This window comes from Schistocerca americana, chromosome 2 (assembly GCF_021461395.2).
Source record: "Schistocerca americana isolate TAMUIC-IGC-003095 chromosome 2, iqSchAmer2.1, whole genome shotgun sequence".
NCBI classification, from domain to species: Eukaryota; Metazoa; Arthropoda; class Insecta; order Orthoptera; family Acrididae; genus Schistocerca; species Schistocerca americana.
In genome coordinates, this window is record NC_060120.1 from 975,242,455 (window position 1) to 975,260,156 (window position 17,702).

The following is a 17,702-nucleotide window of genomic DNA, read 5'->3' on the forward strand; positions in this document are numbered from 1 at the left end:
GTTGCTTTATACTAGACATGTTTCGCCTTTCATTTTAGGCATCTAAGTGGTCTATAGTAAAGACAAAACTATTTAATTATTTACATTTTGATTTGTAGTGAGTCTTTGGCAGTTTCTTTAAATGTAAATGTTTGTATTGAGATATACACGGTTGCGTTTTTTACGTACATTCATTTTGTGGTCTATTAACGCAACAATTTGTTGCATTATATGTGCACATAATACAGGTTTCTTCCAATAAATATCTGTTTGCACATAATGTGTATAGAAGTATATTGCACGTGCTTCTTCAGGCTAGTCACGTGACTGACTGAGGAAGGCTTGACTGGAGTTTTTTGTTGGGATGAAGATGGATGCAGTGGCGGGCCACTGTGTGTATTTGTGTGTGTGTGTGTGTGTGTGTGTTGCTTTTTTATGGTAGACTGGGCGTTAGCTTGAATATTGGTCTTCTGTTGTTGCTCTGTTGGTCATCGCAAATATTTTCATTTCTATTTACGGCCTTCTGTATCAAACATTCTTCTGGTAGAGTCGCTTTTCCCTTTCTTTCTTTGCTATGACATTACACTGCCACGTCCGTTTCATCTCAGTGTGATGGTGATTTTCTTTTATTAAATTTTCTTGCGTATGTGGAGTGGCTACATTCATCTTTCAATGTTCTTACATGTTCTTTGTACCTGCTGTTAATATTTCTTGCAGTCATTCCAAAATCTCTAGCGCTGCAGCTGTTACAAGTTAATCCACAAATTCCTAAACTGTTATAGTTATCTCTCTCTTTTCTCTGTAGTGTGCTACGATAACTTCTACATATACTGTTTAAGTGCTGTACAATATATGAAATTTATATGAATATGTTGTTCACTCTTGAATTAGAGAATTTTCTGGTGTGGGTAGTAAAGCCATACTTCATCAGTCGTGCACCATGCCGTACCTTGAAACAGAAGAATACTTTTGCCACGGAACATGGGATGTCTGCAAATTAACGTTTTAACAATTTTACCTGTGCTGAAAATTGAAATTTGTGTTGATTTCCAACAGCAGCATTTTTAAAATGTATTAGACTGCAAATGTATTTTGATAATACTGACACCTAATTTCATTTCGTTTATAGATTATTAGTGTGAAGTCAAGTAATAATGTAACAAACAGTTGAATGAACATATTACTAACTACTTTCTCTAGATTGCAACGCTTTTAACCATGAATGAGTATTTACTTCTTGGCATATGACCATATTGTAAGCTGGAACACGTTTTTACATTTGAAAAAATACCGTAATTTTCCGTAGTAATTTTTGTAATTTCAGAAAAAGAATATAAAAAGTCAATCCCATTATTCTAAAATGAAATAAGAACAGGCATTAAATGTCTGTTAGAGAGCTTGATTGAGGCGAAAGTTCGGAAAGTGTCCCAAGGAAAAACACTCTCCCCTACGTGCATCAGGAAACATAATCTACAGGAGTTAAAGTCACACTGTTATACCGATGTATTTAGCATCGTCAACACATGAAGTGCTAATTTGTGCTGACGAGTATGTTTCCTTTTCTATTTTTCAGAGTCGACATGATGCTCGGGCTTACACTCGTGGTGTTGGCAGCACTGCTGTCCACGTCAGCAGCCTCTTATACGGTCGGAATCGGAATTTCTGACGTCACAGGTCCGCCGGTAGAAGTCACTTTCGTAAGTACTCTCTTTCCTTGTGTTTCAAAAGAATTTCTGTCTCACACGACGTGTTCTTCATGGAAAGTTCGTCCAATAACTTTCAATACGTGAATACACTATATGCACTGCCTTTATGTGCCGTACGAAACAGTGGTCTAAATGGGTCTCTGAAACGGAGAATATGATACATGTTTGAAGCAGTTATTAATCTATTTGAAATAGATTAAGGAAACAGACGGAACAACTTCAGAGGTTTAATCTCAATAACAGACTATAAATAGCAGGAAGGACAGCAACGTCAGAAGCGCAAAGTGGCTTAGAAGGTGTCAAATAATTACGGACAATATATTCATTGTTAAAATGATTGTCGGAAAACAGAGAGAATATGTCGCTAAAAACCCCTTAGACATTATGTACAGGATAAAACTTCGTGAGGTAGTACGATACTTATACGAAGAAAAATCTAATAAACGCATGTAGATTATCACGAATAGTTTTTCACTTTGTATGTAGAGTATACAATGAAACACATGAAAGCAATGACTAACCTAGGAGCTGTTAACAGAAATGCCATTGTAGGGTGTGTCACACTTGATAATTCTGTAGTAGCTGGGCTTCTGCGATACGTGCAGCAAGAGACGCGATGAGGTTATGGAAAGTACCGACATGTGTGGAGTCACGCGACTCTGTCATCGTGACCAGCTGAGCTGGGTTTCTCCGCAGAGTATCCATGGCGCGTACAGTCCGATCGAGGTGGTCCCACCGATTCTCGATTGGGCTTAAATCCGGGAGTTTCTTGGCCACGTGAGCACGGTAAACTCATCTTGATGGTCTTCGAACGACGCACGTGAACTGCGAGCTGTGTGGCCCGTTGTATAGCCTGCAGTTGATGCCATCGCGCCGAGGAAAAACGAACTGCATATAGAGGTAGACACGTTCCCCAAGCATAGATGCGGACTTGGTTTGATCCATTGTGTCTTCCAGAATGACGAGATCACCCAGGGAATGCCACGGAAGCATTCCCCAGACCATAATGCTCTCTCCTCTGGCGTGGACGACGATTATTCCAGGGTGTTTGCTTTCAGACGTTTGCGCAATACGCTGCAATGGCTATATGTCCGACGGAACATGAAACGTGATTCACCTGGAAGGGTCACTTAGCGCCGCTCAGCCTCCAGATGCGTTTGTTGATGAACAGCAGTCAGCACGAGTGCATGAACTAGGCACCTGGTGCGGTGGCCCATACACTGAACGACCGTTGAGGAGACACTATTGGTAGCTGTCAGCTGATCAACAGTTGCACGTCTCTTCATCCATACACATCTCCGCAGCCGTTGTTTACTCCTGTCACCTATGGCCCTCTGTGATCCACATTAGCCTCTACCCCGGCAGTGGACAGCACCAAATTACAATGCACGGTATCCTTTAATTGCGACGGTACTCGAACATTTTTCGAACTTAGCTGTTTCTGGAATGCTTCCATCCTTCGCTTGCAAGCCAATCGTCATGCGTTTGCACTATTCTCCGCGACCCTCCCCCTCCCCTCCATTGTTGGTGCTGCCACTTGCCGTCTGTGAGTAATTACTACACGCTCACTTCGAACATAGGAGGCGATCACATTAAGGTGACTAGACCTTGTAATACTCTGCAGCAACTCGGTTCAGCCACAGGCCTCCATTAAACCAACTGGAAAGATTTCAAATGACCGCATATAAAAAATGGTTGAAATGACTCCGAGCACTATGGGATTTAACATCTGTGGTCATCAGTAGCCTAGAACTTAGAACTACTTAAACCTAACTAACCTAAGGACATCACACACATCCATGGCCCAGGCAGAATTTGAACCTGCGACCGTAGCGGTCGCGCGGTTCCAGACTGAAGCACCTAGAACCGCACGTTCACAGTGGTCGGCGCCGCATGTCATATCAAGCCACATGCGAGATTTGTTCGTTGACAAAATTATCTTCTTTCTAAGACAAACATCAGCATTATTTCAGTCAATACAGTAATGCTAGCATACCCAAGGTATTCGTCAGAAGCATGAAGTACTCTTTAGCACACCCAATGTTGCGTTATGGAAGCGCAACCAGTACAATGAAATTAACGCATTAACAGACACTACACTGTAGACTGTAGACACTACATTGTGGACTGTAGACTGTACGTCCACTTGACTGTGTTATGGTAATCGTAACTCACTAAATTAAACTGATGGGACTAGGTCAATTTAAGCAGGTTTCATGTTTGAAACTTACCAGCAGATTAAAACTATGTTTGAAGGTATTAGGTACCTAACCACAACCTGAACTATCATTCCAATTTGTGTCCACGGAGTCTTTCTTGGTAACATTACTGAATAATATCTTCTGGTTTTCAAGCCGCGTCAATTCGAGTAAAGTTCTCGAGCTTTCGATGGCTAGCTCCGCCATCGTCGTCAGGAGTAAAACTACTGACTGCAGGGGTTGTGTTTTTTATTTTATTTTTTTGTGTACGTTGATGTATAGCGTCACTTGAGGATCCCGGTCTTACTTTCTTGATGTAAGGTTAAAATTGTTCTATCCGACAATGATGTCATTCCAGTGTCATCATTGGAGTGCATGTCGAAGGTGTGGCGGTGGGACTTGAATTCCCATACAACCCTCCGATGTTGGAAGTTCAAGATATCAGGCAAGAGGTAGCACAACTACGCAAGTATTGATAGTGATGGTCGACACATATCGAGTGGTTATATCAAGACGACATTTTATTAGTGGCCATAACAAGGCAACAAGGCAATCGTTAGCCATGGCCTGACTCTCATTCCTCGAGAGTGGTGGGAGGAACAGGGTGGCGGTGCCAGTGCCATGGAGTCGTGGTGCCGAAGTGGTGTAGGCCAGTGACTATACCATAGAGACGCTTTGCCCTCTCTCGAATGGACGTCGTCAGACTTACAATATTTGTTCCCTCCAGGAGAGTAACTACCCTTATGAGGGGAGGGGCTTGCAGGCTCCAAAAAAGTGCCTTATTCTGCAGGCGCTGGAGGGTCGGCCTCTGGTAGGCACTATTCACAGCCTGTGACGATGAGCCATAGGTGAGGGAAGGGTGAACAACCATCTGGTACAGTCAGAGGTTGGTTTCTAGGTTCAGTTTCCTGCTGTTGACCAGAGGGTACAACGGTTTTTTGTGTGATGCATCCCACATGTCGATGGAAGAGCAGATTTTTATCCATGTGGACACTCAGAATTTTGTATCGGGTTACCATGGGGCCTGGGCGCCTGCAACATTGATATCGTGGCCAAGGATTGGGCACCGTTTGCCGTTTGGTGAAGTAGACTGCCATAGTTTTAGCGTCACTGAGGGCAATCTTGTCTCAACAATGCCAGGTGTCTGTCGTGTCTACCTGCCTCAAGAGACGAGCAACGAGCTGGTCCGTGCTGCAGCCAGTTGTATAGAGCGCCATATCATCGGCGTATTGCGCCAGGTGGCAGTGTGCGATGAGTGGCATATCATTAACATAAATGTTAAAGAGTATTGGAGACAACACAGAGCCTTGAGTGGTATCCATCAACATGAGATATAAGCTCGAGCGTCTGCCTTGCTGAGTAACCAAGAAGGTTCTGTCATGGAGGAAATTATCGACGATACTGATGTACATGTCTGGGATGGTCGTCTGTGTGAGCACTTTGTATGTCCTGCCAATATTCTAGGACCTTTGCCATGATATTCAGAAGGCCAATTGACCTGTTGTTAGTAGGGACCACAGGATCACTCGAAGGTTTAGGGATGGCAATCAGTTTGGCATGCTTCCACGGTGGGGTTGGTTGGTTGGTTGGTTGGTTTTGGGGAAGGTGACCAGACAGCGTGGTCATCGGTCCCATCAGATTAGGGAAGGATGGGAAAGGATGTCGGCCGTGCCCTTTCAGAGGAACCATCCCGGCATTTGCCTGGAGTGATTTAGGGAAATCACAGAAAACCTAAATCAGGATGGCCGGACGCGGGATTGAACCGTCGTCCTCCCGAATGCGAGTCCAGTGTCTAACCACTGCGCCACCTCGCTCGGTACGGTGGGGGAGAAGCCCGATTGTGAGGCAGCAGTTTTGGTTGCTGGTAAATAAAAACAATGGCTTGCATGGGAGCTGACAGAGGTGTTCATATAAGATGCCATCCAAATGTGCAGCCTACTGCCCACGCTTCTGCTAGAGGATCTGCCGGACTTCCAATGGGGACGTAAGGTGAGGTGCAGAAAGATGTAGCCTTTTTCTTAAAGTGGTAATGGTCGCCAGAAAATTGTGTTCGTCTTGGAGTTCATCAGGTGTAAAGCCCTGGACGAGAAATTGGTTCTGGGCCTCAAATGTATCAGCCAGAGTTTCAACCACACAGAGGGCATCATAAGGTAAGTCATCCCCTGTGCAGATGTGATGGTTGGTCTTCACTGTGGTGTGACATGTGACTTGTACAACAGGCTATTGTGATTTATGTTGTCCGCAGCTCGTGGTCGTGCGGTAGCGTTCTCGCTTCCCGCGCCCGGGTTCCCGGGTTCGATTCCCGGCGGGGTCAGGGATTTTCTCTACCTCGTGATGACTGGGTGTTGTGTGATGTCCTTAGGTTAGTTAGGTTTAAATAGTTCTAAGTTCTAGGGGACTGATGACCATAGACGTTAAGTCCCATAGTGCTCAGGGCCATTTGAACCATTTTTTGATTAAGTTGGTGGAGAAAGGCGGACATCTTGTCCTCCTATTGTTATGTTTTTTAATCAGCGAAGCAGTGGCAGAATTCACGTTGGCGGCACCTAATGTAATGCTTTTCTCAAGGGTCTGGAAACTTTTTCCATAACCTGCAGTAGCAATTCTTTGGATTTCCATATCGCCCAACACAGGAGGCAAGTCATCTAGTGAGGTTAAAGGCCTTGCAACAATGGAAGAAGAGGCCTTCTGGATATTTGTGATTAGGTAATCAACAACACTAACCAGATTTTCAGGCGTTGTTAGGTCGTGGTTTTGACAAGTGCTGTTGTTGAGGATCCTGGACAATTTGTCCCAGTCTCTGATGGTCAAGATAGAATAGATGTCTAAAGACAGAGCGACATCAGTAAGGGGGCAGGAGTATGGTGTCATGGTTCAAGGCCGGTTCGTGTGGTGTTTCCAATGAAATCTGCGCCAAAATGTTCTTGAAAATGACCACATCCAAAACTTCTGGCAGGCAGTCAGAACAAACTAGTATACTGATGGGAGTGTGGGGACATAGACTGACAGTGCTACAGGATCTTCCAGTTGAAGGAGGAGTCCGCCCTTTGGATTGGCAATGCGAGAATGCCAAGCCAAATACTTCGCATTGAGACGTGTCCCAATAATGAGTTCGTCAAATGATGCTAGCATATGGAGGTCTACTTCAATAAGTGTTAGGTTAGGGCTCAAATACGCTGCAGCAAGAGTTATAGCACGAAGGCGGATAGGAACCGTGACTGCCATAGCCTCTATATGCCCTAGTGGTGGGAGAGCCTCCTGAGTATGGATGAGAGTCTTATGTAGGAACACTGCCGTGCCCCATATCTTCGATGGAATTGGTCAGTGGGATAGAAAACCACGTTGCAGAAGCGAATATCGTCTGCAGGTTTCAGGTGGGTTACTGACACAAGCAAAAAGTCCACGTGGTGGTCATAGAAGAAGATCATTCTTCATACATTTCACGCCAATACCATTAAAAATGCAAGCAATTAAATCCCGCCGGGGCTGATGATTGTGCAGTGGGCGATTCACCATTATAACAAAATATGGCTGAACCCATCAACACCTTTGTGAGCCTGTCCTCCAACTATCTTTTGAGCTGTTTGCAAATGACATGCAGTCCCGTGACCGCGGAGATGTCCGATTTGTCCCTGGTTTCTTTCTTGGAGGATGGTAAGACTTCATACCCTTCTGGTATGTAGGCCAACCCTTCCAGGAAGCTCGTTAGTGGTGCCCAAAGAGGGGACGCACGTGGGCTTTTCCGAGGCTTGGTGTTTGCTGTCCTCTGACACAGGAGAGCTGGCACACATTACACTCTGAAAATGCAGTGAGCAGTAACTGCCACTGTGTCGCAAACGTTGACACCTATGGAAGGTGGAGGGGCCGTTACTGCCCTCATATGATTCAATACGCACCTTGGTGCACAGGAGATACTTTATTTGGCAAATAAGTTCGACGTCTTCTCTCCAAATAAGGGCGACAACATGGGTGGTCATAGGGATTAACCTCTGGGTCTCAGGGTCCTTTTTGTTGTACTGATATACCAAAGCATCCAGAAACTTAAGGCGGATTAACTGATCACTGACGTCTGTTTCTGTAACTTTGCAGGGAAGGTCTTTGATGATGATTTTTCCTCTTCTGTCGCCAGAAGCCTGATGAGTGTGGTAGTCCATAGCTCTCGATTTCACAAAGTTGAGGACCTGGAGATAATCGTTCTTTGTGTCAAACAGGTACTTGACGTGCTTCTTCTGGTAAACTATCCACGGTTAAACTGCAATAAGGCGTTGCAGCTCAGTGTTCAGTTTAATGTAGTTTATGGGATTGTACACCTCGATAGGAGGGATTTTTTCCTTCTTTGGTGGTGGTGCAGATGGATTCTGAGAAGAGTCGGGAGTAGGAGCATGTCCTGCTCCAGATGTGGAGGCATCTGAATCCGAATCATGGCTGCTGCAATGGGCGCAACCGGAAGACAGTTTAGATTTTCGGCCATGGGGGCACTGACGGGCTTGGAGCCCCCAAAACACTGTTGGGCTGACGAGGTGCTGTAGACGAAACAGTACCCGTCGTTGCGTCCACGTGATGATCAGGCATATCAGTGTTGGGGCCGACATGGCTTGACTATCACTGGGTGAGAGATCCTTTACTAGGCTGCCAAGAGGGTCGTCAGATGACGAAGAGGAAGATAGGTTTGTTACGCAAAGCTGTGGACAGGTTCATGTGAATCAGTATCGCTGTGAGTGGCTGCCGGTGATTTTATTGGTGGGAGGCATGATGCGCTCTGTCCTTGGACCATTGTGTAGTGTCAATATTGGTGTCTCCGGCCAGGACGGCCGTCGAGCGGCTCGTGTGAAATTTCCGGCTGAAGGGGCTATCGAAGAGTCGCCTAGCCATGTAGCCAGGTCCTGGGCAAACGCCTATATCTGCCTGATACAACGGAAGCCTACAGAAAAAACGACGGTGCCTTAGAATACAGATGAGGAATAAATGTTGACTCAGACACTACTACTAAATGACGCTGAGCAGCACTTTTCACAGTCACACACGACGAGCATTTACTTGCAAGTAAACACTGTAAGTGCTCCAACCTGACTGATGCCGTGGCTTTTTTTATTTTTTATTTATTTATTTATTTGTGGGAGGTTGAAATGCAGCTTCACCTGTGGCTCACATTGTTACTGTCTTGGTGGATACGGAAACTGTTCCATTCCACAATGATGTCATACCAAAGACATCACTGGAGTGCATAACTACATTATGTATCAACAATGGTGGTTGATGATGTTCAATACCCATCACGTGGTCAAGTCAATACAAACGCTTCATTAATCGCTGCAATACTCCTATCGGAGTTCACCAAGGATGGTGAGAGTAGCAAGGTGTCAGTGCTAGCGCTAGGGAACCATTGTGCCAATGTCTTGTAAGTCAGCAACAGTGTTGGCTCTGAGCACTATGGGACTTAACATCAAAAGTCATCAGTCCCCTAGAACTAAGAACTACTTAAACCTAACCAACCTAAGAACATCACACACATCCATGCCCGAGGCAGGATTCGAACCTGCAACCGTAGCAGTCCCGCGGTTCAGGACTGCAGCGACTAGAACCGCACGGCCACCGCGACCGGCAGCAACAGTGTTGCATGAGGCGTCTACTTTGCCATAGAGACGCCTCGTCTTCTCTCGCATAGACGTCTTGATAGTGCTGGGTGCCCAAAGAATCATAATAGGTGTTGATATAGAATTGGATTTCCTCCTCCCGCAGGGTCAAAGAATGATGTATTTAGGTTTCGCTCTGAAAGAATCATAATAGGTGTTGATATAGAATTGGATTTCCTCCTCCCGCAGGGTCAAAGAATGATGTATTTAGGTTTCGCTCTGTTAATAATACAGTAATAGCTCCTGCTAAAACTGGAAGTGAAAGAAGAAGAAGAAGGGTTGTAATAGCTACAGACCAAACAAATAAAGGTGTTTGGTCTAAAGTTATGCTTTCTGATCGTATATTAATTGCTGTTGTAATAAGTTTACTGCACCAGGAATTGATATACACCTGCTAAGTGTAGTGAAAAAAAGGGTAGATCTACAGATGCATGTCTGTTTCTTCATGGAGGTAACTGCCCTCGTGAGGGGAAAGGCATGCAGACTCCACCAAAACACCTTATTCTGCAGGTGCTTGCTGAGTAACCAAGAAAGTCCTATCGTGGAGGAATTTATCCACGATCTTCATATAGATGTCGGGGATGGTCGTCTGTGTCAGCATTTTATACACAAGATTGTCCTGCCAGATCTCATCACATGTGTTTTGCTGGTCCAGGAAAACCGCTGGGGTCCAGATATTGGAGTAAAAGCCCTTGTTGACATGTTCTGTGATCCTAAGTACTTGGAGTTTGGCCGACAGGTGGGAAGCGAATCCAAACTGCTTTGGACAGATTGTGCCAGCCACCACCAGAGGCTCGGAAACGCGGTGGAGGATCACTGTGTCTAGAACCTTGGCCTTCGTATTCAGAAGGCTAATCGGCCTCTTGTTGGTAGGGACCATAGGACCCTTCGAGGATATGGGGATGGCAATCATTTTGGCCTGCCTCCGCTGTGGTGGAAAAAGGCCAGTTGTGAGACAGCAGTTCAGGATGTTGGTAAATAAGACCAGCGGCTTGATTGGCAGCCAGTGAAGGTGTTTGTTTATGATGCCATCCAAACCTGGATCCGACTGTCATCTTGGAGTTCATCAGGCGTGAGGTTCTGGATGAGCAATTGGTTCTGGACTTCAAACATATCGGCCAGAGTTTCTAGCACACAAAGGGCATCATAAGTTAAGCCATCCACTGCGCAGATGAGATGGTTGATCTTCACTGTGGATTGCCACAGGGCGTGGATAAAAGCCCATTCAGATTTATGTCGGAGGAGGAAGGTGGACATCTTGTCCTCCCATTGTTCCATTTTCCAATCAAAGACCCTGTGGCCGAATTCACGTTGGAGATGCTTCATGCAATGCTTATCCCGAGTATCACAAACTTGCTTCCACCACCTTTGGTAGTGGTTCTTCTGGATTTTGAGTTCATGCATGAGGGGAAGCATGCCATGGACACGATATAGAGCCTGTGGGACAATGGAAGTAGAGGCCTTCATCGCCTTTTCGATTTTTGTGGTGTGTTAATCAACGACACTAACCAGATTGCAGTTGTTGTTAGGTCGAGATGTTGCTGAGTGGTGTTATTAAGAGTCCTGGAAAATTTATCCCAATCCATGATGATCAAGGTAGAACAGACGTCTAAAAACAGAGCAAATTCGGTAAGGTGCAGGACCATGGAGTCGTGGTCAGCATCCAGTTCATGGATTGTTTCCAACAAAAACTGCACCACATAAATATTCTTGAAAATGCTTCTTGTTGAGATCTTTCCCAACAATGAGTTTGTGAAATGATGTCAACGTAAGGAGATCAGCTTCAAAAAGTGGTAGAGTAGTGTTCAAATAAGCCGCAGCAAAAGTTATAGCACCAAGGTGAGTAGACAGAGTGACTATCATAGCCTCTGTATGTTCGAGTAGTTGGAGAACCTCATGATTATGGATGAATGACTTATGCAGAAACACTGCCATGCCCCCACCTCGGCGATGGAGTCGGTCAGAGCGATAGGAAACCATGTGATGGGCAGGGTGGGCGTGGTGGCTGGTGGAGTAGGCGCCGCGATGGAGGGTTGTGCCACTTCAGCAGACTGGCGGGAGGAGGCCACAGACAGGGGGCATTGGTATGCGTCACAGAAGACAGATGAGCAGTAGGACACTGAGTCGCAGCAACGAATGTGATTATGGGGGATGGAGCTGGAGGGGGCACATGTGTCGCAGATGTGTCAGGCGCCTGAACATCAGTGGTGGGATGATCGTCGGATTTACCCCGTCAGGCGGAGAAATGGGTACGCCCCGTGATGGCGGGGGTGGCCAATTTGTCCTTGGCTTCCTTCATGGAGTCGGGAAGACTTCAGAGCCATCTGGTAAATAAGACAACTCTTCAAATGGTTCAAATGGCTCTGAGCACTATGCGACTTAACTTCTCGGGTCATCAGTCGCCTAGAACTTAGAACTAATTAAACCTAACTAACCTAAGGACATCACACACATCCATGCTCGAGGCAGGATTCGAACTTGCGACCGTAGCGGTCGCTCGGTTCCAGACTGTAGCGCCTAGAACCGCACGGCCACTCCGGCCGACAGACAACTCTTCCAGGAAGACAGATGGTGGGGGTCGTGGCCGTGGCTGGCAGTATTTCCCATTTGTATGCCCACGATTGCGGCCGCTCGCACCAATTAGAGTGGGCCGAAACGAGGCGTGTGCGGCAGGTAATTTGGGTAACACACAGCAGCTCCCGCCCGTCGCGGGACCGAGTCACGTCAGGTGGCTCGAGGGGCCGGGGCCACGTTTGAAACTGGCGCTCCCGCCTTCCTACAGGCGTTGAGCATCCGTCGGTGCTTCCTTTGGAAAGCTCGAAAATTTTATTCGAATTGACGCGGATAGAAATGCGAGGGGATTTTACTCATCGTTCCGATTCTTCACATGGCCTTCCACTCATATGACAGGTCGTAGTATTCCGTTCCCAGCGATGATTCTACAACCAATTAAATTGATCATGATTGTAACTGAGGTGTCACGTCACAGGGGTGTTGTGAACACAATTTCGATACAAAGCAGCTCAATAGGCTGTGGAGTGGAAGGGGTAGGCTAGGAATAGAACAGTGCATCACCATTGACTAGACACTCATTTACGGAACACATACGTCAGGTATTACCCAAAAGGAACAATCAGTACAAATTACAAAATAATATTCTTTTCCTTTAAGTCACTCTAACATTTCAGCAGGCCAATAGCAACCATTTAACTGAAAGCATTTTAAGAAAGCAAGACTAGAAAATTTGAATGATGAGTTAAAATCATATTTAAATTGGCTCTGACCGAGCACATGTTTTGAAACGAAATACTTCCTTTAAGGAACCAGCAATCAAAATTAATTACATAATCCTCAACAACCATATTACATTCAAGACATTTAAGATTAAACAGTAATGTATAACATCAGAGAGCTGCAGTCCCAAGTTTTAAGCAGCACGTTTCAGATGGACTGCACTGCAACTGTACAAGTCCCTCATAGGATCTACCCACACAGGAAGTTATTGCCGCAATCGACAAAATATCAACGTCATTCCATGTACAGACCTAAAACAAACTAAAAGCTCACTTAAGTTTGGTACAGTTAATTCCCTTTCAACATGACATACATCACAAGTCTAGCCCTAGGACCGCACCGACACCCCGCAATTTAGCACGCGAAAAACTACAGCGATGCACTCATCACGTATCTTTACAAAATCCAAGAACAGAGAGCCGGCTCCCCAATATCGGAACATTTAACCACGCGCAGCGTGCGGGTTTGCGGGATGCTGATCTTGTCCTTCACTTCAACACCAGTTCAAATACTAGTCAGCCTACAATCTTGAACCACCATACACATTCCTTCAGTTACTGCATAGAATGCCAATGTGATAGGCTAACAGACCAGCATATGATAAACGCTTAAGCAATTTCCTTACTAGACAACCCTTATGAATAGTAGCCGTAATTTTTTTTTAACGTGAGCACACCCACAATCAAAACACAAACAACGCCAATCATAAGGACAGTAGCACATAAGCAAGTAGCAATGGTAACTTCTGCTTAGATTGGTAACAAATCAGCGCGTGATTTAACACACCAGAGAACAGTCTTACAACATAACCATCAATACAATAACAAATTACTCACACGTGTACTCCCCCACGATTTCGATTCGCAAAGCCATAGACAAAACGTGGAGAACGTATCACTTAGACCAACATAATGGTGCTCCCTCAGTTACCCCAAATAACTGACTCCCTTAGTTGCACAGCAAAGAACCAGACCTAATTAAACCACCACAGTTTTCGCCTCTAAATTGTCACGGTACAAGTGAGACTCAATCACAGATGTAATTTTACATCACCAGTTCCCGTATAGTCAATACAAGCGCCTGTTTTTCACCCGTTTATAACAGCAGGCAGCAACATCGCACGGAAAAGAGCGTAGACACAAGCTCTTACCAATTCTCTTCTCCGAAGGCAGCCACCGCAACTCTTGGGAACCACTGGGGCATCCAATGCAAAAATCGTTACTCCTTCACACAAATTACAGGACGCCCGCTGCTTGCTACGGCGCCTTCCGTTCAGAGCCAACTTGTATATCTACGTGCGATAGGTCCGGTCCCAAACTCGCTGCGTCAACCCGACAACCGTCTTCCACCACGTCCCAGAGCGCCACACCCCATAGACCTCGCCTCGTTACTCCTCGCGTAGGCCCCAGAGGGCGCTGCTTACCGCCCTGACCGTGGGAGGAAAGATAAACCACCAGAGTGGCACTATCGATATGAGCCGCCACGGCTCAGTAACTTTCTAGATCCTGTAACAGTTAATGTCATTACTAATTAATGTGGTTAACGTACATGAAATTTCGGATGTATATCTTTAGTACCCGTGCCATTCGCGAACGAAATGTTTTGAATATAATTGCAGTACACGTGAACGATAAATCAAGCTGAAAGTGCGTGGTCGCAGCTCTGTCACATCCTAAAATGACTAACTCTAAGCTCCAAACTGTTCATTCAATTAGTCTACGTTAACGCGAATCATGTAATGGTGGAAGTCCACTTCTCACATGTTTCGTGTCCATGTAAGAGACGAATCACTAGACAAGGCTCACATACACATGGCCATTCTAATAGCCTATAAATCTCAAAGAAATTAACAACCTTTACGAAAAGAATCAGCTGCAGTGTGGTGATGACGGCAGAGATTAATAAATCTTGCAGTCTCGATGACTTCTGCTGTTTCATAAACGCTGCCATGTCCTTTCCATTAGTAATAGATTCATAAAGTGCTCTGTGACAATAAGAAGACTGGTGTATTACTTCATAGAAATCCGTAGCCATTTGCTCCTAAAAAACAAGCAATTACAATTTATTTTCTGTTAAATTACTATTTAATTTGTCGGCTTTTGTCATCCTAAAGTGAAAGACTCATGGGCACCTAATATCAGTACATATATGTGATGAGAGTCTGTTGTTCCCATTATCAAAGGAAGAAAGATGAGAGCTTAGCGTTCTGCAGACTACAGGAAAGGTAGAGATGATGCATAAGCTCAGAGTGGACAAGGATGGGGAAGGAATTCGACCTCTGCAGCAGCGCGGGATTCGCCGAGCGGTCTTGGGCGCTGCGGTCATGGACTATGCGGCTGGTCACGGCGGAAGTTCGAGTCCTCCCTCCGGCATGGCTGTGTGTGTTTGTCCTTAGGATAAATTAGGTTAAGTAGTTTGTAAGGTTAGAGACTGATGACCTTAGCAGCTAAGTCCCATAAGATTTCACACAAATTTGAACATTTGAACGACCTCTGCAAAGAAACTACCGCAGCATTCGCCCTAAGCAATTTAAAGAAACCATGGGAAATTTAATCTATACAGTACAACAGTAAACCAATTCCTGAAGCCACTCCTGTGTACCACTGTCCTAACGACGAAAGCGCTCCATTTGATTTTTTCCTTACATTTCCTCAATTACAACGCTTGCTTTCCACATACGTTGCCTCATCGTAAGCACAAACTGTGGAGCTCTGATATACTACAACACAGAAACAGATAGAATCTTCTGAAATGTGCTGTTACGGATGAACACCGAATGTTATACAGGTAGAGCGTATGACTCATGAAGACTTGAACGGAGAAGAAGGGACAGATTGTTTATAAACATCTGAGGCATCAATAAACAATTCCTTAGATAACTAAAAGAAGACTGTCGTGAGAAATGAATACAATAAGCAAGTTCAGATGCATGTAGGTCGTGGAAGATGAGATGAGGAGGCTTCACAGTAGAGTCGAGAGCTGCATGCACAGTTTTCTGAATACAGACTACAAGCCGATAATAGTAAAGTTTCGTAAAAGTCGAAGCTCTGTGGAACAGCTACCCTTTCGTGTCACTCGTTGTCTGCACTATTACATTTGTACCCTCAGTTTTTCTTCATTAATGTTCGTTGTGAAATTAATTAGGCTTCAGTTAACTTCGTCTTCCTTTCTAGGCTGCTGTTTAACAATGCTCTCATTTGCTCAATTGACTAGTGTTTTATCTAAGCTGTTATTGAGGCTCGTTTGTATACGGATATTACTGTTTTTTTTTCCTACAAATTTCCCTAAACTATGTTATTCACTATCATACTTAAAAATTCAAATAAAATCTCTGATAATCTCCGTTGTCTCAGTAGGGATATGGTAACTGCAAGGCCTGAGAAAAAATAAAAATAAAAAATAAAAGTGAAGAACGACGCAGCACGAAAGAATTATCCCAACGGTTCACAAATCGTGAAGTGAAGTATATGTTCATACAAACAAATGATTTCAGAGAAATTGCATGATTTGTTCAAGAGAAATAGCTTCAAAAGTTGAGTAAGTCCACCTGTGGCCCTTACGCAAGCAGTTATTCCGCTTAGCATTCTCTGATACACTTCTTGGGTGTCCTCCTGAGGGATATCGTGCCAAATTTTGTCCAATAGGCGTGTTAGATGGTCAAAATCCCGCGATGGTTGACGTCCCTGCGCATAATGCTCCAAATTTTCTATATTGGGGAGAGATCAGTCGACCTCGTTAGCCAAGATGGGGTTTGGCAAGCACGAAGGCATGCAGCAGAAACTCCCACCATGCGAGGGTGGGTTGCCATGAAGGGCAATAGAAGGGGGCGTAGAACATCGTCGACGTACCGTTTTAATGTAAGGGTGCTGCGGATGAGAACCAAAAGGGTCCTGCTATGAAAAATGGCGGCCCTGATCATCACAACTTGCTCTTGGGCCGTGTGGCGAACAACATGCAAGTTGATATGCACCCACTCTCCGTGATTCCAAGACACGTCTTCGCTGGTCGTTGGGGCTCATTTCGAAGTGAGATTCATCACTGAAGACAATTCTACACCAGCCAACGATATTACTGGCCGAAGACGTGTCTGGAGACGCCCAAAACAGCGGTGGTATACCAGCCTGATTGATGCAGGTCATACGGCCCCACAACCACGAGTGTTGGAATAATGGTCTGGGCTGCCTTTTCTTTTCATAGTTGGTCCCGTTTGGTTGTCATCTACGGCCAGTTTTGTTGTCCTTCGTGGCAAGCCATCCAGGTATTACCTATCAGCATGATAATGTCCACCTGCACATGGCGGGAGTTTCTACTGCTTGTCTTCACGCTTACCAAACACTACCTCGGCCTACAAGGCTGCCGGATCCCTCCCCAATTGACAACGTTTGGAGCATTATGGGCCGGTCGCTGCAGCAATCTCGGTATGTTGATGATATAACGTGCCAGATGGACGGAATGTGGCACGATATCCCTCAGGATGATGGCTCTGAGCGCTATGCGACTTAACTTCTGAGGCCATCAGTCGCCTACAACTTAGAACTAATTAAACCTAACTAACCTAAGGACATCACACACATCAATGCCTGAGGCAGGATTCGAACCTGCGACCGTAGCGGTCGCTGGGTTCCAGACTGTAGCGCCTAGAACTGCACGGCCACTCCGGCCGGCCCTCCGGATGACATCCAACAACTCTGTCGGTCAGTGCCAAGCCGAATAACTGCTTGCATAAGGGTCAGAGGTGGACCAACTCGTTATTGATTTGTTGAGTTTTTGAAGCTCTTTGTCATGGATAACTCAACCAATCTTTCTGAAGCAGTAATCATTTGTTTGTCTGTACATGATATCTACCGATTTCCGTCCCGTTCGCGTAATACCTTCATGGTGCATCGATGTTT

At 45.3% G+C, this 17,702-nt stretch overlaps 1 protein-coding gene across 1 annotated transcript in view; it reads left to right on the top strand.

Moving 5' to 3' along the window:
- The first annotated feature begins 1,559 nt into the window (after window positions 1–1,559).
- The window catches only part of LOC124596347 (neutral ceramidase-like), a 250,713-nt gene continuing 234,570 nt past the window's right edge, over window positions 1,560–17,702 (top strand). The window contains exon 1 of the mRNA XM_047135449.1: window positions 1,560–1,676. Within this exon, the coding sequence (XP_046991405.1) occupies window positions 1,560–1,676 (117 nt within the window). The remainder of the gene's footprint in view (window positions 1,677–17,702) is intronic.